The 15286-nt window shown below is 44.0% G+C and overlaps 1 protein-coding gene across 3 annotated transcripts in view; it reads right to left on the reverse strand.

Annotated features, from left to right (window-relative positions):
• The window catches only part of RIN2 (Ras and Rab interactor 2), a 182233-nt gene extending 167286 nt beyond the window's left edge, over positions 1-14947 (reverse strand). For all 3 annotated transcript variants that reach the window (XM_032183768.1, XM_032183770.1, XM_032183769.1), the window contains exons 1-2: positions 14892-14947; positions 4428-4502 (exon numbers count right to left, since the gene is read on the reverse strand). In XM_032183768.1, the coding sequence (XP_032039659.1) occupies positions 4428-4499 (72 nt within the window). In that variant the 5' untranslated portion in view covers positions 4500-4502; positions 14892-14947. The remainder of the gene's footprint in view (positions 1-4427; positions 4503-14891) is intronic.
• Between the last annotated feature and the right edge of the window lie 339 nt (positions 14948-15286).

Consider the following 15286-nt stretch of genomic DNA (forward strand, 5'->3'; position numbering starts at 1 on the left):
TCAAGATGACTGCAGTGATGGTAGCGATGAGTTGGAGTGTGCACCTCCTACCTGTGGTGTTCATGAGTTTCAGTGCAAGAGTTCTACCTGCATCCCTATCAGCTGGGTGTGTGATGATGATGCTGACTGCTCCAACCACTCGGATGAATCTTTGGAGCAGTGTGGCCGCCAGCCTGCACCTCCAGTGAAGTGTGCTACGAGTGAGGTGCAGTGCGGCTCAGGTGAATGTATCCACAAGAAGTGGCGATGTGATGGAGATCCTGATTGCAAGGATGGAAGTGATGAAATTAACTGCCCTTCTCGGACCTGCAGGCCAGACCATTTCAGATGTGAAGATGGGAACTGTGTCCATGGGAGTAGGCAGTGCAGTGGTGTGAGAGACTGTCTGTATGGCACTGATGAAGCAAACTGTAACAATGTTATTCAGTGTTCTGGACCTGGCAAATTCAAGTGCAGAAGTGGAGAATGCATAGATATCAATAAAGTGTGTAACCAGCAGAGAGACTGCAAGGACTGGGGTGATGAGCCCCTGAAGGAATGCATCATAAATGAATGTGACTGTCCAGCTGGGTTTGAGTTTATAGACAAGAGAAACTGTGGAGACATTGATGAATGTCAAAACCTTGGTATCTGTAGTCAAATGTGTATCAACCTGAAAGGTGGCTACAAAAGTGAACGTAGCCGTGGATATCAGATGATTCCTGCTACAGGAACCTGGAAAAGGTCATACTGGTACAAAGACACAAATAACACCTGTGATTGCAATGACGCTGCTAAGCAGGGTTTAGGGGTTTATAGCATGGAGACAAGGGGTAACAACTACAGTGTTTGGAACAATTGTACAGCTTTGGCCTTACCTCCTGATGTGCTTCTGATTTGTGGGGATGGGGCCTGGCAAGGTATCCCTGCAAATGCTATCAGATGTCCATGTTACATAGATAAACTCATTGTATTTGCTCCTAGCTTGTTACAGTTGCGTGAGATCACCAGACATAAATGGACATTGCTTGCATTGGATTGCAATGATAATGTTGAATTGTGTGGGGTTGCAGCTAGAGCGGCATTAGCAATTTCAGTGCCTGGAGTGGCATCTGCGGCCACACATAACAACTTAGAAAAATTGGTATGCTGGGCCGAGAGGCAAGCCTATGCCACGACAGAGATACTTGAGGAGATGTTACCAGATCAAAATAGTCTGCGACATCTGCTTTTACAGGATCTTGCTTTTGGCTCAAAGGAATGGGTGTGAGGACTTTAAGGGAATGTACCGTTTAAACCTTTCTGATCATAATGAGTCTATTCACAAATCCATTACTTTCCTGAAAGAGCACATGAGAAAGATTCAATATGGTATCAATCCTTTCAATCAATGGTTCACTGACTTGTTTGAAACAAAGTGTAGATGGTTGCTGGGTTTAATCACAAGGGGATTAAGGATTTGGTTTATGGTGGTGGTAATCATCGTTGTGTGTTGTAAGTATAGCTAAAGAGTTACCTGTAAAACTGCTGTGTCAAGCTTGGTTTGCTCAAAAGAAGAAGGGGGAATTGTTGAGGGATTTCTTGAAACAGCAAAAATCCCATGGCTTGCTGTAGCTGAGCAAACCAAGCTACCAGGGCAACTATGAGAAGTTCCCATGACAGTGTTCCCACATCGCCCAATTGAGGAATTCAGGAAAATATTGTTACCAGTAGCTGGCCTCAAGGACAAGGTCTATGTGACTGCTAATCACAAGGGGGTTGTTTTCTTGCAGGTGGGGTTGTTTTCTTGTAGCTGTTTGTCTGAGTGCTTTTGACCAATAATCTTGTGTGAAACACTGTCCACCCCTGTTAAGTTCTCTATAAAAGTTAGGCTATTCAGGCAATAAAATGGAGCATGATCTGACTCTACTGGTGTCTGTCGTGCTTTCGGCTGTGCTTCCTGCAACAGTGTTGGGTAACACAGTGGTTCATAACTGTCAAAGCATATGAAGAGTTGTTCCATAACACTGAGACAATAACAAATGAAGATATAGTCAACTGAAAGTGGCCTTCTAGGAACAGGGGGTTGTAAATATTACATTAAAGTCACATGGGGAGGGTGTTTGCTTTTTGGACATTAGATGCCCATGCAAAACCAAACACTCTGAAAACTTGTTAGGAGAACAACGGTGCTGTAACTTCTGCCACTTGCACCTTTATCACTGACAAGTGTTGAAGCCTACAGACCTTCTGTAGAGAGAGCCTAGAGAGGCTAATGATGGTAAAAGGAGAGGGACTCCTCCAGTCTCTGAACCTCTGATTTATAACTAAGTGCACCACCGGCAAAGTTAGGAACTGTGAACACTGTATATGGTGTTTCCTATCACTACTTCTAAATGCAGCTGAGAAAAAACGTTTCTATTGACCAGTGCAGGAAACAGAGGTACCGAAAAGTGACATAGCTGATCCTAAGCCACATAGGAGAGTCAGTGGCAGAGTTATTACAGGAGCTAGCTCTCTCTAGACCCAGACCAGACCTCTGTTGTAAGCAAGGCCACATGATCAAAATGTATGTGTAGATGGGATCTAATGAGTGCTCAGTAGGGAAGAAAAATAATTTCCCACAATCTTCTGGCTCTATCTGTCTCTCTGCACAGCAGGCCTATAGATGGCACCCCAAAATGCAAGCCTGTCCTGGACATTACCTCCTCAGCTCAGGTTTCATCCATCTACAGTGGCCTGAGCTGGCCTTCTGGACCCAAGTTTCCTGGCAGGGCTTCCTTGCTCTGGAGAGGGGAGATTAAATAACTCAGCATGTCTTCATCTCCAGCATCCTAAATCCCCACTTTCACAACCCTGTCTACTTTCCTGGTAACACCAGGCTCCCTTCCCCTAATCTCATAAACTGGCTGTATTCAGATTCAGCCTAGATTCTCCTAGAGAGCTCAGGAACTTCTCAGGACAGAACATCCTGCCACGTCATCATCTGTCAGTCACCTGAGTATTTATGCACCAAAGTAGTGGGAGTTCCTCGGGACTTATTTTTGATGAAGAAAACCAGGCAGTGTGGTAGAGTGCTGAACTACAAATATCAAGTTACTTTAGAGTCAGATTCTATTAGAGCTGTCATCACAAATGATTTCTCCTGTCATCTCCCATGCCCCTTCTTTAGTCCCAGTTACAGCTGTGCTGAGCGACACTTACTAGCGGGCAGACCAGCAGGCATCTCCTCCAGATGACGGAGATGTCATGCTGGCAAGAATGAACCATATTGTCTAGACGCAGCAGAGATTTCTTTGTCTGAGATTGACACTGGGGAGGGCTTGCTTCATGTGTCACTTCAGGCACATGGTCTATGTTTTTCCTGCTGCTGTCTGAGCTGATTCAGGCTAAGACACAGTCCCTGTCTCCTAAAATTTCTGCACACCAGCCTTAGGAAAAGAAGGATGGAGCTCCTTGCAGTTGCTGGAAGTGCTGAAGATTGTCTTTACAGCTGACCTGAACCTAACGCTCTGCAGCATCCTTAATCTAAACCAAGCCTTCATTTCTGTCCAAAGCCAAGGCAGTCAAGCCCAGCTCCGCAGCAAGTCAGCTCAAAGCAGGCCTACCTTGGCTGGGCAGCGGGAGGGAGGTACAGTTCCCTGGTCCCATGGGCAGTGTGGGGCAGGACGCTGCTTTCAGGCCACCGGCTAGGAGCTCTGCACCTCTCCCTTCGTCTGCATTTTTACCAATGCATCTAAACTCTCTCGTGCATTCTTTTCTTTCCAAGTCTGATGCTTGGGAGGTTTCTAAGTTTTAAGTTAATGCTGTATGAAACTCAGAAACACCCCGTAGATCAGTATTTCCTTGCAAAAGTCAACAGATAAAATGTTATTAGCCTCCAAGTCATGGGAGAACTGAGTACCATGCCCAAAGTCATAACTGAACTGAACTGCCGCTCCTTACGGGCAACGCACACCTTCACAACCCTCTCCCAGCCCCCTTACCTCCAGGGCACGGTTCCATCCACAGAGGGGGCAGAGCACAGGACAAGCTAGCAGGCTCTGCTGGGCTCACTGCCTGGAAACCTGCACTGCAGCCAGCATTGTCACAGGAGCCTGCAGGGTCAGGGGGAGGTGGAGTTTGCGAATCACTGCTACAGAGAATGTGCTTTTCCTATGTTATACATGGTCTCCGTTTTTCAAGAAGAAGTAAGATGCATACATAGGCAGTGTTATTTAAGAGGAGACTGCTAATTTTATGAGGGAATATCAACCAAGTTCACCCACCAGGAGACATGCAGCACATCTCCTGCAAGCGAGAACTATGAAGCTGAGCCAACTCACACAGCCAGTGCTGAGCAAGTAAACAAAAAGCATGGGGAACAGTCTAAGACAAGAGTAAATACACCATCATCACACGTTCGGGCTCTCAAGGAGAACTGCTGCCAAAACAGCACACAAACTCACGTACAAATTTCTAACACTTACTTCACAAATCTTTTCCAATGAAGGGACGAAGAAATCATCGCAGACAATTGCTAAAGCATAAAACATATACATGGCCTGCAAAAGAGAAAAGAAAATGTTGAGTTTGGAGACTGTCAAGCAAAGAAACTGAACTGCAGTGTCCCAACTTATCTTAGTCTTGTTTTGATATACATTTGTAAAAAAGTTTTCTCTTGTAAGAAAACTTCATGGGGCTCTCTGGGATTTAACAGAAAGATCATTAAGTATTTAGATAAAAGTTCTATCAAGCTATCAGAAACTGCCAGCACTTTATCATAAAGACATTTAAAAAAAAATAATCTCTGGATATTACTTAATTGCCCTTAACTTTTCTCTCTGTTGTGTAGTGCAAAGCTTTTTTATTATTATATTCTGTGAAAATCTGGATTATTGAGGAGCAGCAGCTTTTGAAATACTAGTGTTCTGAAAAAAAAGACAAAAGGAGCTTGTTTTCTGCATGTTATCTGGGACAAACTAGCAGAGTTTTAAAGCCAAGTGTTCTGCACAACAGGGGAAGTGGGAGAGAAGAGAGCACAACTGTACCCTTGGACGACCTGTAAGACAGGCCAGCACTTGTCCTTTACAGCACTCCTTGGTACGAGGCATGCAGCATATCTATTTAATTTGGCATTCCCATGAGGAACCAGAAACAATCTATCTGCGCATGCTGCCAAAAAAACTGTTGCAAGAGATGCTACCTCACCATCTTGGCTCTCATTCCTAGCAGACTATGGTATCAGCAAAGGTTTATTTATTGCTGCATGCATGTAAAAGCACATGTATGTGAGAGATCCTTAAATTGTATGCATGTAAACAGAGAGGTGAGGTCCCGGACATAAGCCTGGAACAGACTGCGCAGCAGCAGCCAGATATATCTGGAACAAGGAGTATGAAGGGCTGTGCACGGTGAGGCAGGAGAAATGGACACCTGAGCTCCTTCTTCATTCCCCTGCTATGATCTCACCGCCCACTTCTGGTAGAGAAGCGCCCCGCTAGGAGCTGCACCCCGTGCACACAGCCCTTCGTTGCAACCCATTTCTGATGTCATTACAGTTTTCCAGGTTTAAACACCCACTCCCCACCAAAAAAAAATAAAAACAAACTTGCTAGAACATAATTATTTAATTATTACTCTACTGCAAAAAATCAATAATTTCTACGAAAAACTCTGCCAAACAATCTTTTCAAGCTCAAAAATAATCCAAATATACTTGTTCAGTATTAGAGATAGGAATTTCATCACAATGGATGATTTTAACGCCAATTTGAAGATTCAGAGCTGGACAGTTAATTAGGTAAAGGAAGCAAATGCCTCACAAACCTTGTGCAAAGGAAGCATGATCAGAAGCAGCCTCTGAGAGTTAAGTGACCAAGTCCCATTGAAATACAATGGATAGCAGGTGCCCAACATCAGCCTGGATTTTTTAATCTGCTAATCATATTAATCTGCCTGGGCCATGCTGTCATTTTCCTTTCCCAAACGCACAGCAATGCCTTTCAAGAGCATTAATCTGTACACCATCATCCCTCTAAATTGAGTGCACTCTCTGTATTTGATATAATCTACAGTCACAGAGCGCTGGGCATCATATGGTTCCTTGGGATTCCTGCAATCTGCTATGGTTGTGATAGCCAAATTCTCCCGAACAAAGACAGGTAGATAGAAAACAGACAGCCAAAAGCAGACAGCATGCCCCCCCACCCAGTTCCCACACCCTCTGCCAGATCAGGTCATTTCAACATCTACCTCAATATATGGTGCACAGTCTTCTTCTCCTCTGTGCTCCTACTATTTTTTCAGATCATGCAGAACTCCTGCACACTACGTGGTATGCTGCAGGTAGCTTTAGCCTGGACAGAAACCAGATGCCAGGTGTCCATCAGTTTAAGTTCAGGCAAATGTTTCTGAGAGTTTTTAAATGAGTGCTCAAATGATGTGACAGGTGGTTTTGCATCATCTCCAATGTTAACGATAGCAGGAAAGCATACCCATGTCCCAGTAACCATACATGTGTAAAAAAAGCTACATTTCATGGCATTCTAATGATTTTTAGAGTGTACAATCACAAGCCAAAAAGGTGACAATGGAATTTTCTTTTGTCCACTCTGTCTTACGCATTTGTAGGATCAGGTACAAGAGAAAAGCTAAAAAAGGGGGACTGAAATCAGGAAGGAGTGGAAAAAATGAATGTGAAGAAACTACCACCACACTTTCTCTAATCCTTTTGGAGGTGCTGGGGAACACCAAGCTGCCATGCCTGCTGAAAGCACTAACCAAAGCCTGCTAAATCAGGAAGACTGCTGTGGGCGACTTCAGCAAGTTTTACACCAGGCTGACAGAACAGATCAGGCTGAACCCATACTGACTTCAGCATTTATTTTTAATGACCTCATTGTTGTCACAATTCTGGTTATGGCTGGGAGTCTTTCCTAATTTAATTGGCTTGAATGCAATACAGGATAAGGAGTCCAAATCTATGGAGTATCTTGTGAGAAAACAACTTGGTTCACAAGCTAAAATACTGGCAATTACCTTTGGCAAGTGAACACGTGATGACAACATTGCTTCCTTGAAAGTGTTTTTGTTTGTTTGTTTTTTAACAAACAAAAATAAAGCTTAGAGTTTGGGCCAGCAGGAACACACACAAAAAATTAAATTTTATCGCAAGTCAGATTTGTAAAGATATAGGTCAGACAGCAGTCCAGGCTACTTAATGTGGAAAGAAGGAAGAGAGCCAGCATCAGGGCAAGCAACTCTGTTCCATATGTCAAATATGGACAAACGCAAACAGCACGGCTTTAAGCTTTTGCAGCCAATTAGGTGGTTTGAGCTTCCACCCAAGTTCAGCTGTGGCTCTGTTACTGTGCCAACTGCTTGCTCCTCTGCTGGCCAGCCTCTCTCAGCTTCATGTGACTATGTGGTGCTCCCAGCTGGCATATACAGGCACACCTGCACTTACCTGGGGTGCGGGGTGACGCCAAGCCACTGCCTCCCTGTTCCAGCCAGCACTGGTGGCACCTAGGAGCACTCACCCAGACTGTGTCTGTGATGACACTGGATGACACAGGGAGGTGAGCACTGAAGTGCCAGCTGTACATTAATGAACTTACCTCTTTCCCCTACAAGCAAAGGGGCAAACCCCCACAGCTTCCCTAAATCCTAAACACAACTAGGGCTTCAGTGACCCAGCTGGTTGTGAACCTGGCTGGGCAGTGCCAAAGGAAGAATTCACATTGCAAAGAAGGTGAAACCAATGTGAATCCAAGGGGTCGTATTGCCTCAGCCTTCAACAAACACAAGCAAGCTTCATATGGCTCAGGAAGGCAGCAGGGCAGCACTGCTGAAGTCAGCTCCACCTGCACGCAGCTACTGGGGACAAAGGCAGGGCCTGAAGGAATGTGGATGGGCTGGGGTAGAGCTGAGGCGAGAGGTGTAGTGGCAATGGAGTGAGATGATGGGGAGGACAAGAAGTACGTCTCAACCCCAAGCACTGCTTGGTCGCATTCAGCTAAAGTGAAGACATTAAAATCTTTGAATAGGCAACCTTCTTAAAAGACACTTCTCCTCCACAAAAGGCCATTAAAAAAATGATGGAAATATAATGACCCTGTATTAAAAGATTATAAATTCCAGATTAAGTATTACATTAGGATTGGTTTTTATATGATGCTTCAAATAAACAAGCATCAGAGAAGTAATTGCAATCTCTACGTGAAAGTAGATTAAACATCTTACTTGAAAAACGTATTCTGCTGCTCAGGACATTGGTGATTATTGCTCACATTTGTCCAGCATCCCTTTGAATTTCCTGCACCAGTCTCCATCCTTGCATTAGAGCCTCCTTTACTGAGCGAAAGCCAGAAACGTTCCACAGGAACGTCTAAGTGCTGTAGGAGGCAGCAGCTTCACTCCGAGAGTAGGGGGGTATCAAAAGGAAACAAGAAAATTTTGGTCAGTATGATATGGAATTATGCTGAGCACCTCTTCAATCACAGCCAAATATATTTTAGGGCACTGTGGTACAGGAACACAGAGGGTTTAGAGTGTAATGAGGTAGCAATGAGGCAGTTCAGCAGATGTTTGGAGAACACTCTCCTAAGCCAGAGATGCTGCTGTGGACAGACTGAAGGTGCCTGCCAGATGATTTACAGAATGGGAGCAAAAGCCTTGGGATGAGCAGTGGTGAAAGCGCCCTCCTGACTCCTCCTGGCAGCTGAGCTATGCCAAGGGACAGAGGATGAAGGACTTGTCCTGCCTCACAGCTCATCCCTTCCACTCCCATCCAAGCCCCATATGACTGCAGGCTCTGTCAGCCACGTGCCAAGTCACCTTCCAGCTGAAGGATCGAACCACGCTAGCCTTATTATCCAACCCTCCCCAAGCAGCCAGTGCTAGCAGCCATTGCCCACCCCAACACAATTCCATCTCTGTTCCATCCAATGGGTGCTGAAAAGGCAAGGATGGACTTCCAGCCTGAAGCAGCATTAAATTGAAGAAAGAGCTGTATATATTTTCCAGACACAGCACATGATTGGAGGTACCAAGCACAGGTCCCATACCTACAAGGCTCAGATACATACTTACCTTTCTACTTAAAAGTTTGTTCTCAACAGTTAAAGATGTCACAGCTGAGAGATATTCATCCCTACTTTATTTTGGGAAATCTGCTTTATATCACTTTACTTTATGAAATAACCAGGACAGCTTACACAGACTTGGCCTATATAAGGATCTATTCTGTTTCACTTTTTTTTTTTTTTGGTAGCCTGTCTATCATTAAACTAGCATCTGTACATAATTCTTGTTCATAATTTTCCTATATTATAATGATCAGGCTGAATTTAGGATCAATTTAGCTACAGATCTAGAGATTACTCTAAATACTCATCCTCAGTAAAGGAATCAAGTTTGACAGAAAACATCACAAGCAGAGCACCACTGTGTCACTGTTCTTGTAGCTCAAACTTCAGGTCTTTTGTGTCCCCCAATACTAGTTGCTTGGATGAGTTGAGCTTCATTGTTTTTTCCATCAACAGGTTCTGCATTTCTTTGGTAAAGAATGCATACGGCATGGTTCTCCTAAGAAGTTAATTAGTTTTGTTTGTTTGTTTGTTTGTTTTACGTGAAATTTGTTTGCCAATCTGACCTGCTTCACCTCCAAAATGACAACCTGTTATAAGTGATGCACATGCCACCTTGCACCACAGTGCTTCACTGGAACCACTGCAACCAAGCACAGAGCTTTCCTTAATTCTGACTACATACAAAACCACCTAGAAGTCCACTAATAAACAGAAATTAAAAAACAACAACAACGAAACAACACAACACAAAACAACAACCAAGCAAGAAATCCACACAGTCCAAGCTCACTCGTAGCAGTGGGCTGTGGTACCAGGATGTGATCAGCAGCAAGCTGTGTATAACTATCACTTTGTATTGCATGTCATCAGTAAAGTAAGTGTGTTTAGGGCACCACAAAACCATCAGCAGAAGGAGACATCTCTGTGACAGAGAAACACAACCTGGCCGGTCTCTGACATGGCAACAAGGAAAGACAGGACAGGTACAGAGTGACCTGAATTTTCTGAGCCGCTTGCAGCCATTGGCAGGAGCCCGGTTTGTGCAGCTCATTCCAAGAGTTGTTCCCCCGACAAACCTCTGCAGGTGCAGGCAGGAAGGATCCCTGTAGCCACTCATGCCTGGGCTCTGGCAGGAGCTCACCTGCTGCTGCACACCAACACGCATACCCACGCAGGCACACGCAGACGGCTTGTGTTCTGGCACTGCAGAGCACTGGGAAAAGGGGACACCGTGCACAAGACCGCAATGAAATGGGGATCAGCATGTTCTGGGACCAGTCTGCAGTTGGGAGGAAAGGTAGTGCCCATCCCTCTGGGCTCTTCTGGGGGAACCCACAGCAACACCCAAACCCTCCTTCTGCTGCAAGCACTCATATTACAAGTGCCTGAGTGACACCATCTCCAGCCCCTGGTTCTGGAGGTACCGGGTGCCTATCACTGAGTGTCCACACAGGCATCAGCATGAATCCACCAGAACAAATCAAAAAAGGTAAAATGCTATGAGAACATCTAGAAATCTACATCCCTTTGGGGACAACGTTAAGATTTCAAAATGAAGCTCTCAAGTACCGGGACACTCCCAGATTGCAGGCTTTATGTTTAATCCTTTAGTAACGAACAGCACTGGACTCTAAAAAGCCAGACCCTGGTTCCCTCCCATTTGAACATCCCAAATGAGTGATTTAGTGGGCATGATGTTGTTTGTGATAACATGCCCTCTTCTCAGAGAGGACATGACAATCATTAATAGCAGTCAAGCAAACAGCTGATGAGCTATGAAGAATTACCTAGGGGAAAATTAAACATTATAGCTCCAAACCAGCAATACATTTTCATTGGCCCACTTTCCTCTTGAACTGAAGTGTTTTACATTTCTACTGACTAAAACTATTGCTAAATTGCTCCTGCCCAGTTGCTCTTAGGTTTTTAAAGTGTTTAGTAAGTTACTATCATCTTTGTGAAACATCAGAACACGTTAAGTAATTCTTCACAGCCTCACTGCAGGATGTGCTGAGGTGTAAGACTTTCTGTTTTCACTGTCATTAAACAATAGGGGGAAGATGCCTTGGGAATCCCCTGAAAGGCTATTTAATGCATCCCCCAAAGTCCCAGTTCATACAATTTGACCCCTGGTTCTCTGTTTTTTTTTGATAAACAAGTTTTACCTTGATGTCTTTTAGAAAGTAACATAAAAATGTTGGCAAAAGGGGATTGGGAGAAAGAGAACAAGGTTTTAGTAAAATAAATAAAAACAGTTTAACAAAGTCTCTTTCATTTTACAGCTCGGTCTCCTCAAACCTGCAGAGACAGTTGGTTCTGTCTGCGTCTTTTCCTACAAAGTACAGTTCTGTGCGTGCTCTAATTTGATCAGACATTTGGTAACTGAATTGCTTGAGGGTAAAATCAGAATTGGAGATTGATTACCCCAATACAATGACAACCCCTTTCAATCAAGACTAAAGAGACAGGTTGCTAAAAGTTGACAGTTGTCTTTTTTCAAAGTATCAATTCTCTCTTTGACAATAGGTTACAGATACTCCATGGTAAGAGGAGACAAAGCATTTGCCATTGCTCTGTCTGCTTCCTACTGCATCCAACAGGCTGGACCAGGCCCAAAGACAGGGAAGTTTGTCCTAAGGATTCACAAGTTCACAGCTCAGGGCAGAAAGACACCGGGAAACTTCTCAGCTGATGCCCGTGGTCATGGGCTGTATACCTTCCAGCAGCCTCAGCAGCGAGGGTTTGTCTGGAGCCGCGTAGTTGTGGAGCATGCCCCTCTGAACGCAGACTTGTCTGTGGTGGGGTTCTGGACAAGACAGCCAATGGGCAGTCCTGCTAGCTGGGCAGGGATCATCTGTTCCACCCACCGCATTATTCAGAGCCAATAAAGCTGCTGAGCGCACCAAGGGACTGAAGCATCTGCTTGCTAGAGGGGAAGTGACCAGACATGCTTCTGTTGGGACAACAGATGCTTACATCTAGTTCTTACTAAAAACAGATTTTTCTTTTTATTCTGAAGCAGGTAGTTCACCTTTGATTTTCAGTCCTCAAAAATCTACTTTGTTGTATGTTAAAGTATGTTCAGCTTGTTCAGAGCTGACAAAAAAGCTATGGAAAAACAAATTATCTTGAGAGCAATTATGAAGACCAAATCATAATTTGAAATAGACTGGAAAACAGCCCAATTCACAGTTTATGTAGTCAACTGTATGAGAATACTGTGTGATTTCACTGTTACTAAGACTGAAAAAATACAGTCCAGGTCTTGCCTCTTTTAAAAAGCCTGGAAAAAGACATGTTGAGGTACAGATTCCACTTAGATTAAGAATTACTTTAGCAACCCTTATTTTTCATGGTCTCATTATAAAATTATTCCTGTAACTCCAGGTTTGGGTTTTTTTTAAACATTTTTTGTGTTGAAATCTAAGAAACACAAGTTTACAAGGCAACAGCATGTTATTATAAACATCATATTTTGCTTAGAGTGGCTACACAAGAGTCTGCAAGCTGTTTTTCATATACTGAGATGAATTTAACTATAAGAACGTAAGCCTTTTCTTAAAAAACTCTCATAACACTTTTCTATATTACCCACAGTAGAGTTACAAGGGGACAAACTATGTACCAGTATTTTGCAAGACCTCATGATGTGGTTTACACATCTGCCATACAGATTAAGAGCAGATAATACAGCTTCTTGCATTAACAATCAAGAGTGACCTTTCCATGTCAAAACACAAAAACTGTGTGAGGCTACAAATACTGCAAGAGAAACAAATAATCAGCATCCAGCATGCAAACAAACAAATAAAACCCATCAGCCAAGATGCATGTTACATTGTGTGTGAAATTCCACACAAGGCGCCGCGCAACATGCTGACTGTGACAGTAAAACTGACAAACGTTCTGAAATTAGGAAACGGCAGGCCAAGGCTGTCTGGGACACATGAATGTTCTCCATGGCTGTTCATTGAGGACCACTTAATCCCAGGAGCACTGTTCCCCATGCCATTTAAAAAACAACCCCAAGCTCCGCACCAGGCCCTTGGAGAAGGGCACCAGTCCAGCAGTTGGGGCCAGGAGGGCACAGAGCTTGCACAACGCGGAAATCTGATCCTGGTGGCGCGGGGCTTTTCAAGCTGCCCATGCATGGTGGCCACGGTGGTTTAGCAGCCGGTGGTCCTGTGGCTCGCAGCTGAAGTGGGGCACGCACAGAGGTAGGGGAGGACCTGCAGAGTGGACCACAGACAGGCAGGTGAAACCCAACCTGTGGCCTTTACCCCACATCTACAACGGGGCAGCTGAAGATCCGCTGAAGATGTCTTTCTCTCCACTAAACACAAAGCAGCTCTGGGTGACTAGCTGCAGCAAGGTATGACTCTGAGAGATGGTTTATCTGGATTTTTTGGGAGTATTCTTGTGGGTGCTGAAGAATCCAGCTTAGGTCCAGGGTTTGCTTTCTAAAACATCCAAAAGTTAACTGTTCCCATAGAACCTTGGAAACCTTTGGCTTGCCAAAGTCAATAGTGATGTTACTCAACAATTTATTGTAGCTGTTTAGCCGAAATAAGATCATAACAGAGCACTCACATTACATGATACAATACAATCTAATTTATGTTTAAAGAGAAACCATGAATCACTCAACATAGTTAATGGTGACTGCTCATTTAAGTTGACTAAAAATTATAAGATGCTTTTAAATATTCATTACAAACAGGTATTTTCTTTGCTGCTTAAGAATGTCTTCTCCCCCTTGAGGATTACCAAGTTGGCAGCACTTCGTAAATTTAGGAGACATTAAAGAAAAGAATCGTCTTTATCTACCTAACAAAAGTTGAAAAAATGATCTGGAGGGAAAGTGCTTCCTTCTGTGAGATTACTGCAGCTGCCTGTATGGATTTGTAACAGTGTCTTGTGACCTAACACACCACGGTTATATCCAAGTAAATTTATTTCCAGTATCCTGAATTTTGACCTTGCTCATACACCGCATTTACAATGACTTGCTTGGAGCAGAGATCGCAAAACTCCAAGCCCAAAACTGCACACCTTTTTGACTAGTAAGACTTTAAAAACAGCATTTACTAAAATCTTGCTGGCCCATTTCTGAACTTTGAAGCCCAACATTTTCTAGAATTCCCAGACGAATCCAGGACCACTGTGCAAATGTGAAGTTACAATCACTTCTTAGATGTATTTAGGAAGTAAATACTCACCTCAGCAACTTGAGAGAGGTTTTTGTTTTGTTTTGTTTTTGGCCTGTTGTTTAACTTAGCATGTCTCTAAGCTCTGCATTTGGCCAAGTATAATAAAGACAGTGAAAGGGTCAAAAGTCAGCGAGACAACAGTGCAGTGGGGCACACTTGTTTGATGCCACCCTCTGGAGAGTGCCTGCAAACGCCAGCAGCCAGGACTTGATAACATCACCAAACTGTCCCAGCATGTCCCATGTGCCAGAGAACGTTCTCCTTGTCCCACCAACCTGGGAGCATCTCCTTGCACAGCAGCATTTGGCACAAGAGTTGGCAGCGTGGGGTTGCGCTGCTCTGCTGGCAGCACTGCACAGCTGCCCAATAGCTTCAGCAAAGCCCTTTGCATGAGTTCATTCAGCTGACAGCACGCATTCAGGGGCTGCAGTTGGTTGGCCTTTTAGGAGTTATTGTAAAAACTAAGAAGAGAGCATTAACACTATACTCAGATGAGTCACTAAAACTCACCCTCAACCATGACTAGAACAGAAGGGGAATGTCCGTGTGCAAGAGCAGAAAACACTGTGGGTAGGGAGCGGTATCAGCTGTCAGCAAACATACGGTATCCAGTCCAAACTGATAGGAAAACAAATGCAGTCACAAAACTTACACAAAGGACGTGCAGGATGACAGCTCCATGCCTCCTGTTCTCGTTTGTAAAGATGTCATTGGGGAATTCATGGAGAGCTGCAAAAGGGAAAAAAAAAAAAAAAGCCCAGATGCTTTATCAAGTACTCAAAACTGCCACAAGTACTATTAAGAAACATAATGAAAAAAACACTGGAGTCCTTCTGTGGGGCAAAGGCTCAGCAATCTCACAACAATCATGCCTATGGGCCCTTATGCACAGGCTCTTTGTTCTGCCTTGGTGTTAGCTTAGCATAATTTGTCTTCTGTCAGCTATATGCGTTGCTCCAAGTGTTTGTGTGTAATTTGCTTCCATGGTAACTGCAACTGCATACCTAAAGACACCTTGCAGAGAGCAGATAAACCCCAAGAACACAT

Source organism: Aythya fuligula, chromosome 3 (genome assembly GCF_009819795.1).
Source record: "Aythya fuligula isolate bAytFul2 chromosome 3, bAytFul2.pri, whole genome shotgun sequence".
Lineage (NCBI taxonomy): Eukaryota > Metazoa > Chordata > Aves > Anseriformes > Anatidae > Aythya > Aythya fuligula.